This window comes from Triturus cristatus, chromosome 7 (genome assembly GCF_964204655.1).
Source record: "Triturus cristatus chromosome 7, aTriCri1.1, whole genome shotgun sequence".
NCBI lineage: Eukaryota > Metazoa > Chordata > Amphibia > Caudata > Salamandridae > Triturus > Triturus cristatus.
This window is the reverse complement of record NC_140590.1, coordinates 405,122,675-405,135,811: the sequence shown is the minus strand read 5'-3', so window position 1 is coordinate 405,135,811 and position 13,137 is coordinate 405,122,675. Positions and strand designations below refer to the sequence as shown.

At 47.9% G+C, this 13,137-nt stretch overlaps 1 protein-coding gene across 1 annotated transcript in view; it reads left to right on the top strand.

Moving 5' to 3' along the window:
- The window catches only part of TRIM28 (tripartite motif containing 28), a 563,778-nt gene that overhangs the window by 423,977 nt on the left and 126,664 nt on the right, over positions 1 to 13,137 (top strand). Inside the window, exon 13 of the mRNA XM_085616663.1 lies at positions 2,420 to 2,718. Within this exon, the coding sequence (XP_085472789.1) occupies positions 2,420 to 2,718 (299 nt within the window). The remainder of the gene's footprint in view (positions 1 to 2,419; positions 2,719 to 13,137) is intronic.

The following is a 13,137-nucleotide window of genomic DNA, read 5'->3' as shown; positions in this document are numbered from 1 at the left end:
ATCCCTGAGTAGAGAGCTTCTGCTCTTTGTGTCCAGAAACAACAGCGAAAAATACACAGAATAAACGTTGGGGACATTTTCAATAAGTATATGTTGAACCAGCGTAATTCTAGTATAAAATACATGTGCTGCAACAACCATGAGACAGAAACAGATATATACGATTATGAGCACCAGTAGAGAAAAGAAAAGGTAGAATTCTACCATAGTGCTAAAACCATTAATATATGCAGACATTTAGGTACATAACAGTAATAATGCGTACTCCTATTGTGCAAACCCTAACTAGAAGTACCTAGCATGTATGTAGGTATAAAACCAAGAATCCTCTTAGGATAGAGCCAACCCCATTAACTTATGTGGGAGAGCGAAGAACCCCGTCTTGGTCTCGAAGGACACCCCGCAATGGATGTCAGACCACTGCGTGCTGGGGTGTCTGCGTGCAGGAATCTCCGTGTCAGCATGGAAGTCTTTCTCCTCTGGTTTGCCCAGCGAAGAAGATGTGCTTATATAACCGAAAGGTACCCTCCGGGGTTCTACTTAGAAGTGTGTGTGAGAAAGTGCCATCTTTCTTGCATGGTATGCCCCCACATTTTGCTGAATTGCTGAATGTACTTTGACTGAGTGTGCCCTGGACTCCTGCCAATCAGGTGCCCAGTCCCTATGTTCCTTCCCTAAAACCCAAATTTGCAAACCCTGGCCACATGTCAGCCCCTGGTAAATGGTACCCTAGGTACCCAGGGCCTTGTGACCAGGGGAGGCCTCTAAGGGCTGCAGCACTTATTTTCCCACCCTTAGAGGTCCTGTACCCTAACACAAACACACTGCCCTTGCAGGCTGAGTGTCTGGGTACAAGACAAAACAAAGAGTCGACATGGCACACATCCCTGTGCGCCATGCCCACAGCCTACATTGCCCTGGCATACCTCAGCCACCCCTCTAGCTGGGTGCCCTATGCTAGTGGTGTGGGCACAGGAGCATGAGCCCTGTGCCCGTACAGTACCCAGGTCCATTCCTGGATATTTCAGTGGAGTATTGCTTTTGTCACATAGATCCTTTTTACTTTCAATTCATAAATTATAATCCTAATATAGCACAGTGACATGTGAATTGTTAGCAAAGAGAAGCTTTCAAACTGTATGGTATAGGTTAGAACTTTTCTTTTCCTGGTCTTTCATTATCCTTAAGTTGCTAAATAGGATTTGGGTGGAAATAGTCTCATTAGTAAAGCCAAACCCCAACCACTGAGGGTTTATCTCCTAGGGGACAACATTCATTAGTACAGTAGTTAAGTGGCATTGCACATGATTGTTGAGTAAGAGCTTTGATCCGGGACGTGGGGACAGGTGTGTTGGGGGGTGGAGTTGGATTCTTTTGTAGTTATGTTATTCAAATGTTACAAATTAAACTTGAATAAAACTGATTTTCAGAAAAAGGGACAGTTAGAGAAAGGCCTTAGATAATAAACATAATGAGTTGGAGAAGCATAGTCGAGATGTAGATTTGATAGAGAAAGGGAAGAATGAGAGGGAGACAGGGAGATTAGAGAGTTTGGGAAGAGCGAATGGTAGGATGTAGATTAAAGAGAGGAGGCAGTATGAGTGAGAAGTAGAGGCGAACAGAACGGGAGATTAAAAAGTGAGGAAGATCAGAGGCTCAATGAGACCAGATAAAATCTTTAAAAGGGGAGAAACGACATGAGGGTAAGCGAGAGAGAGACTTGAAGTGGATAGGGATAAGAAAAAGTACGAGGAGGAAAGATTAATGACTATAATTAAGAGAAGAGTGATATGTAGAATGATTAGGCACAAGATTCAGTCTCACTGTTGCAATTTGCAAGGAGCCCACTGAGCCCCTGTAATGGGTGTCTTTTAATACCCACATAAAGGTGAGGTCAATTTTTTCTGGTTTAGATTAGGGCACGCACCCACATTCTTGCATATTAAGTTGTTGCTTCACTTTTGTGCACACAGCCTTGACTGTAGTGCACAAAGCATCTTTATTGCTGCACATAAAGGAAAAATGTTAGAGGGAACATTGGACATGAGTAGGTTCTCAGTAAGATCTCTTACTCTTCACTGTAAGTGACAGTCTACTTTCACAAATGTATTAATAGAGCTGATAGAAGATTGTACATGGAACCGTCTACTCCAGTTTGAGACCATTTTTTGAAAACCATAGATATGACCCATGGTAACTATGCTTATGGGTCTTTTGGAACACTCAATGTATACTTTCTTGACTCCTGGTTCCATAGAACCTGTTGACCACTGATAGACAAAAAAATACAAACTGCCAGAATGGATATAGTTTTGAAGGTACCTATGGTTATACATATATGCATACAGCAACATATACTTTTGTTTTCCTTTTTATAGCTTTTTGGTATCTACATTTAACTTTTTTATTTTTTATTTAGGAAGAGGTAATGGAGACCGGAATAGAGCCTCCCAGTGAACAAACATGCGAGTTGAACATCCCGGGTCACGTATCACCTGTAGAGAATTTGACATGTGTAACCTCTTCACCTGCTGTTGGTCCTGTTGAAGATATACCAGCTCCAGAAATCCAGTCCTTCCAAACGGTTGTGGAACCAACTGAGAATTCCAACCTAAAATGCAATGTGTGTCAGACATCTGGATTATTGCTGACCTGTAAGCAATGTCAAATGCACTACCATGCAGAGTGTCACATTCCTCTGATCCAAGAGCATTCCAGGTACTTTGCTTTTTTCCAGTGTTTGAAGAGTTACATTTTTATTGAAAATTAAATAAAAAAGCAAAACTGCATACAAAAGGAGGATGTCACGAATTCAGTTTGCTAAATTAGGTTTGAGTGCTTTTAGTACAAGCGTCTTTACAACAGTGCGTATCATGAAACTGCATCATTACAGTGGTAAGAAAAATTAAAGCAGTTGTCTGTTGGGTGTCCTTCTCTGCATTAATATTAGGGAATCTAGTTTGTTTGTGGGGTCCTGCAACTTAAGTGCTTTGACTTTTTCTGCTGATGTTTCTCTGTAATCAGTCTGAGCCTTGGCTCTGGTGTTTATATTGACTCTTCATATCAATGGTGAGGAGATGTCTGGTGCTTCGAGGCAGTTTCTTGCGCAATAGTTACTTCTGTTTTGTCTTTAGATTTTCTGCTCCCTGATTCTGGCAAATAGTGACACTTGCCACCTGACTCTTTGAATTGAATTTGATTAGTGTTTGAAGATGGTAGTTTTGTGGTGAATGCTTCGGTCTCATCTTAATCTGCACATTTTGGTTTGGCGGGTGCTGTCTTTGTGACCATCTCTTTGTCAGAATTTGTCCCTTTGGTCTTATTGCTGAGTCTGTGATGTCACTGTGTAAGTGAGAGTATTTCCTCCTTTTAGTCTAGGTGTTGTTTTGCTGTTACTCACAAAATTATCTTTTCTCGGCTGTTGTCATAAAGTGGGAAGTTCAGGCTGATGTAATTCCTGGGTACCACAGACTGCTAAATTAAAGTTGAACCTGAGTACCTATATGGCTGTTTGTATCCCATCAACAACCCTATATATTTTTCAAGGGACCTGAATGCATCTGAGAACACCTGATATGACGCTGAGCACATAAACACTGACCATAAAGCTCAATGCCCACTATAATTTTTAGGTCGCTGAGCTATGAAGCCCCTCAAAATGGCTGTCTCTGCCCAGTCTGTTTAAACAAGATTGTCCTGTCATAATCCTAAATGTAGTGTTTACTTATGTGTTCAAAAAGTTCCTTTTCTTTTTTACTGGCAAGACATGCAGGTATTCACTTTTACCTATTGAGTTACATTGCAGTGTGAGTCTAATCGGGGCAAACAAAACACGGAGGAATGATTGTATCACTATCTCCTAACAACATATGAGAAATGAGGGAGACCTAAATTGCAACAAATATATCATCATAAAAGAGTGACACATAGTTTTCTTATTCTCAAACCAATTTAAATTGTATTTTTTTTAAATAGGATAATTTAAGCACTACACACATAAACTTTTAAATCAAGAGAGTGGATGCTCATGGTTAAAGTTGAAATTTAGAAGGTAAAGAAGGTGCTCAAAGGGAGTGCTCGTGAAGGTGCATGAAGGAGAGGAAACAGAAGGATTCCTGATACTATTCTTTAACTAAATTACTTCATCTAAGAGCCTGTTTCAATACATTTGAGTTGTAGTATCTCCATACTATGGAGACAAAACTGATAAGTGACAATTGCCACTGGATGGATAGTAATCCAGGCTGGGTTTTAAAAGGGCGGATTAATGATTACTGTCTGTCCGGGGGCAATTGCCAACCATGAGCATCCACTCTATTGATTCAAATGTTTATGTATGTAGTGCTTAAATTATCCTGTTTTTCCAAAAAATACAATTTAAATTTGTTTGAGCATAAGAAAACGGTGTCACATTTTTTGCTGATATATTTGTGTGTTTCAATTTGTCTCCCTCCTTTCTCAAATGTTAGGAGATAGTGAAGAATCATCTCTGTGTTTTGTTTCGTTTGTTTACCCTGAACTGACCACTGCTTGTGTATCATATATTACCCAGGTCCTCCGGGTTAAATTTGGGTCACCCCATTGTTTGAAATACAAGTGTGAGTCTAACCATCTGGCGTAAGACTCGAAGTCTTACCTTTGCTAACCTAAGAGTTTGAAGTGTAATTGAAGTCTCTTGCCTTCACAGGTCAGAATGCAAGAATCTTGTCAGTCTGGGACATTAGTGGTAACTTGCTTATGATGGATGTTGTCCAGCAATCTCGAACTGCCCAGATCCACAAAGATAGACATCCCACCTCGGCTTTACTGGTCAGAGGCTCAAAAGATTTATACCTACCATTGTCAAGGGAGGCAGCTTTACCCCTCATACTGGCCTATGCATGCCTTTTGAAGGATGCTGATTGTAGTACAGGCGTACTTCTGTTTTACATGCACACCAGTGAGAACCTTACAGTCCCCATAACTGGATCCATTTTCACTGGTCAGTGTGATAAAGTACTATGTCATATGATTGGTGTGTAGCTTTAGCCCTCACTTCCTGTGTGTTTATAAGTTTAATGATAATGACCAGGAGTGCAATTTGAATGGCCTGGGTGCAGTATCTCTCTAGAGGCTCCTAAAGTTCGCATTTCCGCTTGTGATAAGGATGACAGTCATGCCACATGGTAAGCAGGGTGTTTTAGTGCTTCTCACACCAGGTTCCTCCTTTTTGGCTTGCCTTATAAATTCATTCCTTACTGTAGGAAGGAGGGTTTCGGTTGCAGTAACCCCCCCCCCCCCCACTTTTTGCCAGATTTCTGATGCACTTTGACATGATTTGCCCTGGGTCCCTGCCAATCCGGTTCCCAGGGCCTGTGTTCTTTCTCAAAACTGTACCTTTGTAACCCGAATGGGCACATCTCTGGCCACATGTAAGTCCCTTGTAAAAGGTACCATTGATTTCAATGGGAAAGCTCCTGGTTGGAAAAAGGCTGCAAGCTCGGGGACGAAGATTCTTCAGGTGCCACCACCACTTCGAGAGGTAAGTTGGGTAGTTGGAGAATAGGTAGGTACCCGGGAGTTGGGCACGGGGGCCGCAGGGCGCCGGGTGCAGGGGTGCCTTTTGGTGTCGAGAAATCTTACCCTCTATGGGGGGTACCTGGTTCTGAGGCTGCAGGCTTCGTCAGGAGCGTTGAGGGAAGTCCTTGGGTGCCGGACTCTGGGTCACGGGTGCCGGACTCGGGGTCACAGTCGCCGGGGGGGTCGTCCTCCTAGTCTTTGTTCACTCCGGCACAGGCCAGGCTTGGCGTGTGCAGAGTGTGCAGGGTTCGCGGTTCCGGGCTGATGGCAGAGATTAGAAGCTGATTTTGAGCAGAGCCTTTGCTCATGGGAGTCCCAGGTGCTTAGAGCCAAAGGATAGCCAGGTCCTCCGGGGTTTGTGAGGTTGCTGGCCACAAGAGGTGATGGCTTGTATCAGGAGCAGGTTTCAAGGGTCGACAGGTCGGTAGGGATGGGGCCAAAGCAGTTGGTGTCGTCCTCTTCTTAGCAGCTGCACGGCAGGTCTTCTTTCTTCTTGCTCTTCTTTGTATTTTCGAATCTGGCGAAGGAAGGTTCAGGGTGCCCCTAAATACTAGATTTAGGGACGTTACAGGTAGGTCAAGGGCACGAACCAATGGGTCCCTGTCCTGGGGTGGGTACACCCCCTATTCTGCCACTCTCCTGTGGGAGGGGGGCAGTAGCCTAGTCCTGATTGGGCAGGGCCTCCCATCTTCAAGATGGCGAGCGCCCGGAGATGTGCTTCACCTCGCCTCCCCCACCTGTGGGGTGGGGTTGGCAGGCTGGCACATCCCCTGTCCTTATTTAGGGTTTCCGGCCAGGCTTCCCGCCAGAGTGGGGGCTGCAAGTGGCCTGGGGAAGCTCACAGAGGCGGCATGCCTTTGAAGCTTCCCCCTGTCCATCCTGGGGGAGGAGATCTAGCACCTCGCCCAGGATGTGCATTGTTGCAGGCCCAGGAGAGCAGGGGCTCTCCTACCCAGGGGTCCAGCAACATGTCTGTTGTGTGGCAGCCTAGGCAGCCTCCCAGACAATACATGGATTGTAGGTTAGGTTTCAGGGGGCATCTCTAAGATGCCCTCTGGGGTGCTTGGTACATTAAATTCCTACACTGGCATCAGTGTGGGTTTAATGTGCTGAGAAGTTTGATACCAAACTTCTCAGTCTTCATTGTTGCCATTAGGGTGCTGTGAGTTCATGTTTGACGAGCTCTCAGCACCATGTACTCTTAAATGGCAGCACTGCACTTACAGGGCCCAGGAATGGACCAGGGTACTGTAGGGGCACAGGGCTCATGCGCCTGTGCTCACACCACTGGCATAGGGGTGGCTGATATATGCCAGGGCAGTGAAGGTGGTGGGCATGGCACACAGGGATGTGTGCCATGTCGACTCTTTGTTTTGTCTTGTACCCAGACACTCAACCTGCAAGGGCAGTGTGTGTGTGCAGGGATGTGGAATTCCTATAGCCCGATGCCCGGGACATATTGTTTGGGGTCAAGGGCAACAAGTTTTCATGTGTATTTTGTCCTTGGGACAAGTAGGCCCAACACCCTGCAGCATAAACCCTTTGGCTGCCAATTTACAGTTCCACATTATGGATCAGGGAAGGGCATTGTCTACAGTTAAGGTAATATGTGTGTCCGTGTATAAATACTGTTCAAACTTGTATTTATGGTTCATTAATGCAAAGCCTTTATTATTAGAGTGAGCACTAAAAGTAAATGTTGTAAGCTCGGCCTGCACTACGGTCGGTGGTTCCAATATAAATATGTGTTCGAGGCATGTGGGCTGCTGAATTCATATCTGTGCATAGATCGCCGCCTAGTGTTGGGTCCGGATGTTTGCACGTTGTTGTCCTGGAAGAGTCTTCGAAGTATCCTGGGATAGGTGACTCCTCCCCTGGACTACAGTGCGCATGGGCATCCTCTCCATCCTCAGATTGTTTTTTTCCGCCATTGGGTTCGGATGTGCTTATCTTGACTCAAGTTAGGAAAGCCTTTTCCAGGCCAAAAGGCCTTTAGTTCGCGTCAGTACTGTTCCCGATCGGTATCGATAGTATCTTTGTTAGTTACTAACTTCCAGAACCAACTTTTTCGCATCTTACCCGACCATCGACCCAACATCGACGATGGAATCGAGGACACCATTCAAGCGGTGTCCTGTATGCAATGCGAAATATCCCCATGTCGACGTCCACCCGGTGTGCAACAAATGCCTTTCACCGGATCACGACGAGTCTACATGTATGGCCTGTGCCCGATTCCGATCCAAGAAGACTCTCCGGAATCGACGAACAGCGAGACTCGAAGCGCAGCAAGCGGCACCGGCCCCGACCAACATCTTCAGCGCCGAGGACGAAGATGTCGAAGACGTGGAGAACCTACCCTCCAGCCCCGCTTCCGAACACGACTCCGGATCGGAGGACGTCTAAGAACGACTCTTTCACAGAGATGAAGCCGACACCGAGGTAGGAGACTACGATGAGGCCTTAGGGGCCGAAGAGAGTAGCTCCGGTGACGAGCAAGGCCTACCCGTACTGACTGAGGATATCCCAGTGCGCCAGTCTATGGCTCCGGTCGAGGGATCGCCTTCGGGTCTTACCCAAGACCTATCCCGCAGTTCTTCGGCCCCGCCCTCTGGCCCGGCCTCGGACATTCAGCGGCAGCCATTACTACCCAAAACGGCTGGTTTCCCTTCTTCGAAACCGAAAGCTGTATTGGTTCACCAGAAACCGAAACCAAAAGTGACGCTGGTCGGATCGAGGCCCACCACACCTTCGACGCCAGCAAAACCTGTCAGCACCGACCGCACCAAACGAGACTTCGGTGCCGAGCTTGCAGCAGCCGACGTCTGCGCCGACACACGGAAAAAGACCTTCGGTGCCACCAAACCTACTCGGCTCCCGGCACCGAAACAATCGGCGCCGACCCCAAAGGTCAAACTGCCTGCTGCGTCTCACACCGCTTCGACAGCACCACCAAAGGCACACTCATCGACGACGTCGACGGCCACTACCGCTCCTCGACTCGATGACCCACTGGCGCCGAAGAAGTCCACGCCCGCCTCTACAGAACCGGTCGGCGCAAAAGAATCGATGGCGCTCCAGGTGCGGCCAGTTGCTGCGCAACGCGTCAAACACAAAGCAGTCCTCCAGGACACGTCAGGCTCCGAGCCGATAAACGCTCCAACAGCCTCTTTGGCACCAGCCAACATCACTTTTGGCCTGCCGCCATCCACGGCCCCGAAACTGTTCCAAATCAGAACACGGGTCACCCACACCACAATCACGCCTGCCGAACGCTCTCCTGCAGAGACGTCACCATCACACATCATCGACACCGACAGGATGATGCTCCACAAGAGGAGAATAACTTCCGAGCCATCTTTGGACTCCTACCGGATCCCGCTTAAGAAAAAGCTGCCAGTGGCTTCGGAACCAGTTCTTTACGAACCTCTCCATTCCTCTTACCAAGATCCACAGTCCTTCTCTCCCACACACTCAAACAGACGTTTTGGAGGACTACCTAGGTGACCACGTCCCCTACCCCGGAGAGATGGACCCTAAAGGCCAACAGGACCCTGACCAAGCTTGGGATGACCCTGTAGACTCGGGTGCACCTATGGATACACAGGACCCGCATCTCTATGGAGCAAAAACGTCTCCCACAGAGGACACTGCCGCATTCAACGCCCTCATTGAACGTGCTGCGGCCAATCATGGTGTGCAACTCCACTCTGACACCGTCGAGGACGACTTTCTCATGGATACTTTCGCATCCTCAGAAAGGAATATAAAAACTCTACCCATGTTGAAGGGTGTCCTCAAACCAGCAAAGGACATCTTCAAGGAACCCACCAGGGTAAGAGTAATAAACCCCAGGATTGACAAGAAATACAGGTCGGCGCCTGGGGACCCTACCTACATTAGAGGCCAGTTACCTCTGGATTCCATAGTAGTTGCGAATGCTCGCAAACGGGCACACTCGCAAACAGGTGCTGCTCCTTCCCCGGACAAAGAGTCCAAGGTGCTAGAGACCTCCGGCAAACGGGTTGCGGCCCAGGCAGCTAACATATGGCACATTGCCAATACTCAGGCGCTCCTCGCTCGCTACGATCGAGCACACTACGACACATTAGAACAATTACTCCAACATCTCCCTGACCAATTCAAAGAGGGAGCAGAGATCCTCATCAGGGAGGGACAACTCCTCACAAACGCATCCATTAAGTGTGCACTGGATGCCGCGGATACAGCTGCCAGAGCCATAAACACTAGCGTCATGTTGTGACGACACGCCTGGTTACGAATCTCCGGATTCAAACCTGAGGTACAAAATAACATCCTCAACCAGCCCGTCAACCCCGACTACTTATTCGGGCCAGAGGTTGACACCACCCTAGAGAAAATAAAAAAGGACACAGACACTGCAAAGTCCATGGGGGCTCTCCAAACGCAGTCCTTTCGGAGCGGCTCCTTTCGTCGCCCCGGAAATAGAGGAGCAGGTAGAGGATAGGGGTCACAGCAAACCTACAACAAGGGAAACACACAAAGTTCCTACGATAAAAACACCCGGGGTGGTTATCGTGGCTCAAGCACAAAGGGCAGAGGACGCGGATACGGCAACACCAGGTCCTCCCCCAAGAACAAACAGTGACGCCCTCTCCCTTCCTCCCGACCACATAACACCTGTCGGGGGAAGGCTACAAAGGTTCCTGTCCACGTGGAACTCCATCACCACGGACAGGTGGGTCAAAGATATTGTCAAACACGGTTACTGCCTAGAATTAACCTCGACTCCACCCACAATACCTCCAAAACACCGTCCTATGTCCTCAGAGCACTTAACGCTCTTACAGCAGGAAGTGCTAAGTATGCTACTAAAAGGCGCAATAGAGGTCGTACCCGTCCACGAGCAAGGTACGGGGGTGTACTCCCTGTACTTTTTAATACCAAAAAAGGACGGGTCACTCAGACCTATACTAGACCTGAGACCCCTGAACCGCTACATTCTCTCCGAGCATTTTCACATGCTCACTTTACAGCAAGTCCTCCCGCTGCTCAAGCAGGGAGACTTCCTGGCCACACTGGACCTCAAAGATGCGTATTTCCACATACCCATTCACCCCTCACACAAAAAATACCTCCGGTTCACTGTTCAGGGGCAGCACTACCAATTCAAAGTCCTTCCCTTCGGCGTGACAACAGCACCCAGAGTTTTCACAAAGTGCCTAGCTACTGTGGCTGCACATCTACGGAGGCAGCACATACACGCCTACCCTTACCTGGACGACTGGCTTGTTCAAGCAAAGTCAGCCCAGCAATGTGCCAGCCACATGTCCCGCACCATTCACCTCCTTCACAGTCTGGGGTTCTCACTAAATTACCCAAAATCCCATCTCCAACCCGCACACGTACAACAGTACCTAGGTGCAACTATAGACACTCTGGCGGCCACAGCTCAGCCAAATTTAGTGAGAATCAACAGCATGCAAATGCTGATTTCCAAGTTCAAACCACACCACACCACTCCCGTGTTCATGCAGGTGATAGGCATGATGGCCTCCTGCATTTTCATAGTCCCACACGCGAGACTACATATGCGCCCGCTTCAGGAGTGCTTAGCACGTCAGTGGAATCAGGCTCAAGGACAGTTGAAAGACCTAGTGTTGGTGAGCGGTCGGGCATACAACTCTCTGCATTGGTGGAATCCACAAAACCTTTGCAAGGGCCGACCGTTCCAAGAGCCTGTTCCACAAATAATACTGACAGCGGACGCGTCTCTCCAGGGATGGGGAGCTCATGTACTCAACTACACAGTGCAGGGACTATGGACAACACAACAAAAGAAGATGCACATCAACCTTCTGGAACTGATGGCAATCTTCCTGGCTATGAAAGCATTCAAAGTACACTTGTGCAACAAAGTCGTGTTGATCCGGACGGACAACATGACCGCCATGTACTACATACAGAAGCAGGGAGGAACACACTCTCCACAGTTGTCTCATCTGGCTCAGAGCATGTGTAAGTGGGCCATTCAGAGGAACATGTTCCTCATGGCGGAACACCTCCCCGGCAAGGACAACCAGATGGCGGATCTGCTCAGCAGACACAGCCACCAGATGCACGAGTGGGAGTTACACCCATCAGTACTCCAACCGTACTTCCAGCAGTGGGGTCATCCAGAGATAGACCTATTCGCCACAAGCGAAAACGCAAAATGCCAAAGCTTTGCCGCCAGGTTCCCACATCCACAATCGCAGGGCAATGCGATATGGATGAACTGGTCCGGCAGATTTGCGTACGCTTTTCCCCCAGCGCCGTTGATACCGCTGGTGGCTCGCAAACTCAGACAACACTCCCTGACACTCGTCCTGGTTGCTCCAACGTGGGCACGCCAGCCATGGTACACCACTTTTCTCGAACTTTCAGTGGTGCCGCATCAACGGCTGCGGATCAAACCCGCGCATTTGACGCAGAACCATGGAGAGATTCAGCACCCAGATCCGCAACAGCTGAACCTGGCAATCTGGCTCCTGAAGTCCTAGAGTTTGGCTACCTAAACCTGCCACCTGACTGTATGGACATCATTAAGGAAGCTAGAAGACCCACTACCAGAGCTTGCTATGCAGCCAAATGGAAAAGGTTCGTCATTTATTGCAATAATAATGACATTAACCCGCTAGACGCATCCATCCAAAACATAATTTGTTACCTCTTACACCTATACCGATGCAATCTGGCGTACACCTCTATACGTGTCCATTTGACCGCAATATCAGCCTATCTCCAGAACAGGCAGCACCTCTCTTTATTCAAAGTGCCTGCCATCAAAGCATTCTTGGAAGGACTCAAACGAGTAATTCCTCCAAGCCACCCACCGGCTCCAATGTGGAACCTCAACTTGGTCCTCACACGCCTGATGGGTCCACCCTTTGAACCTCTAAACTCATGCGAGATTCAATTCCTTACCTGGAAAGTAGCTTTCCTAGTAGCGATCACTTCTTTAAGAAGAGTTAGTGAACTCCAGGCACTAACCGTTCAAGAGCCATTTATACAGGTTCACGCCAACAGGGTCGTACTACGTACCAACCCCAAATTCATGCCCAAGGTGATATCGCAGTTCCACATGAATCAAACTATTGAACTGCCTGTTTTCTTTCAAAACCCACAAACTCGCAGAAAGAGCACTCCATACACTAGATGTGAAGAGAGCCCTCATGTACTACATCGACAGGACTAAGATCTTTAGGAAGACTAAACAACTTTTCGTTGCCTTTGCCACACACCACAAAGGTAACGCTATCTCCAAAGCAGGTATAGCCAGATGGATCGTTAAATGTATTCAAATTTGCTATCAAAAGGCTAAACGCACATTAACGATTCCCCCACGAGCCCACTCAACACGTAAGTTAGGGGCCTCCATGGCTTTCCTAGGAAACATCCCTTTGCATGATATAAGTAGAGCAGCCACCTGGTCCACTACACACACATTTACCAAACACTATTGTGTAGATGTGCAATCAAAACAGCAGGCAGATGTAGGACAGGCTGTTCTCAAAACTCTTTTTCAGACCGCTGCAGCTGGCACTGGTAGCCGCC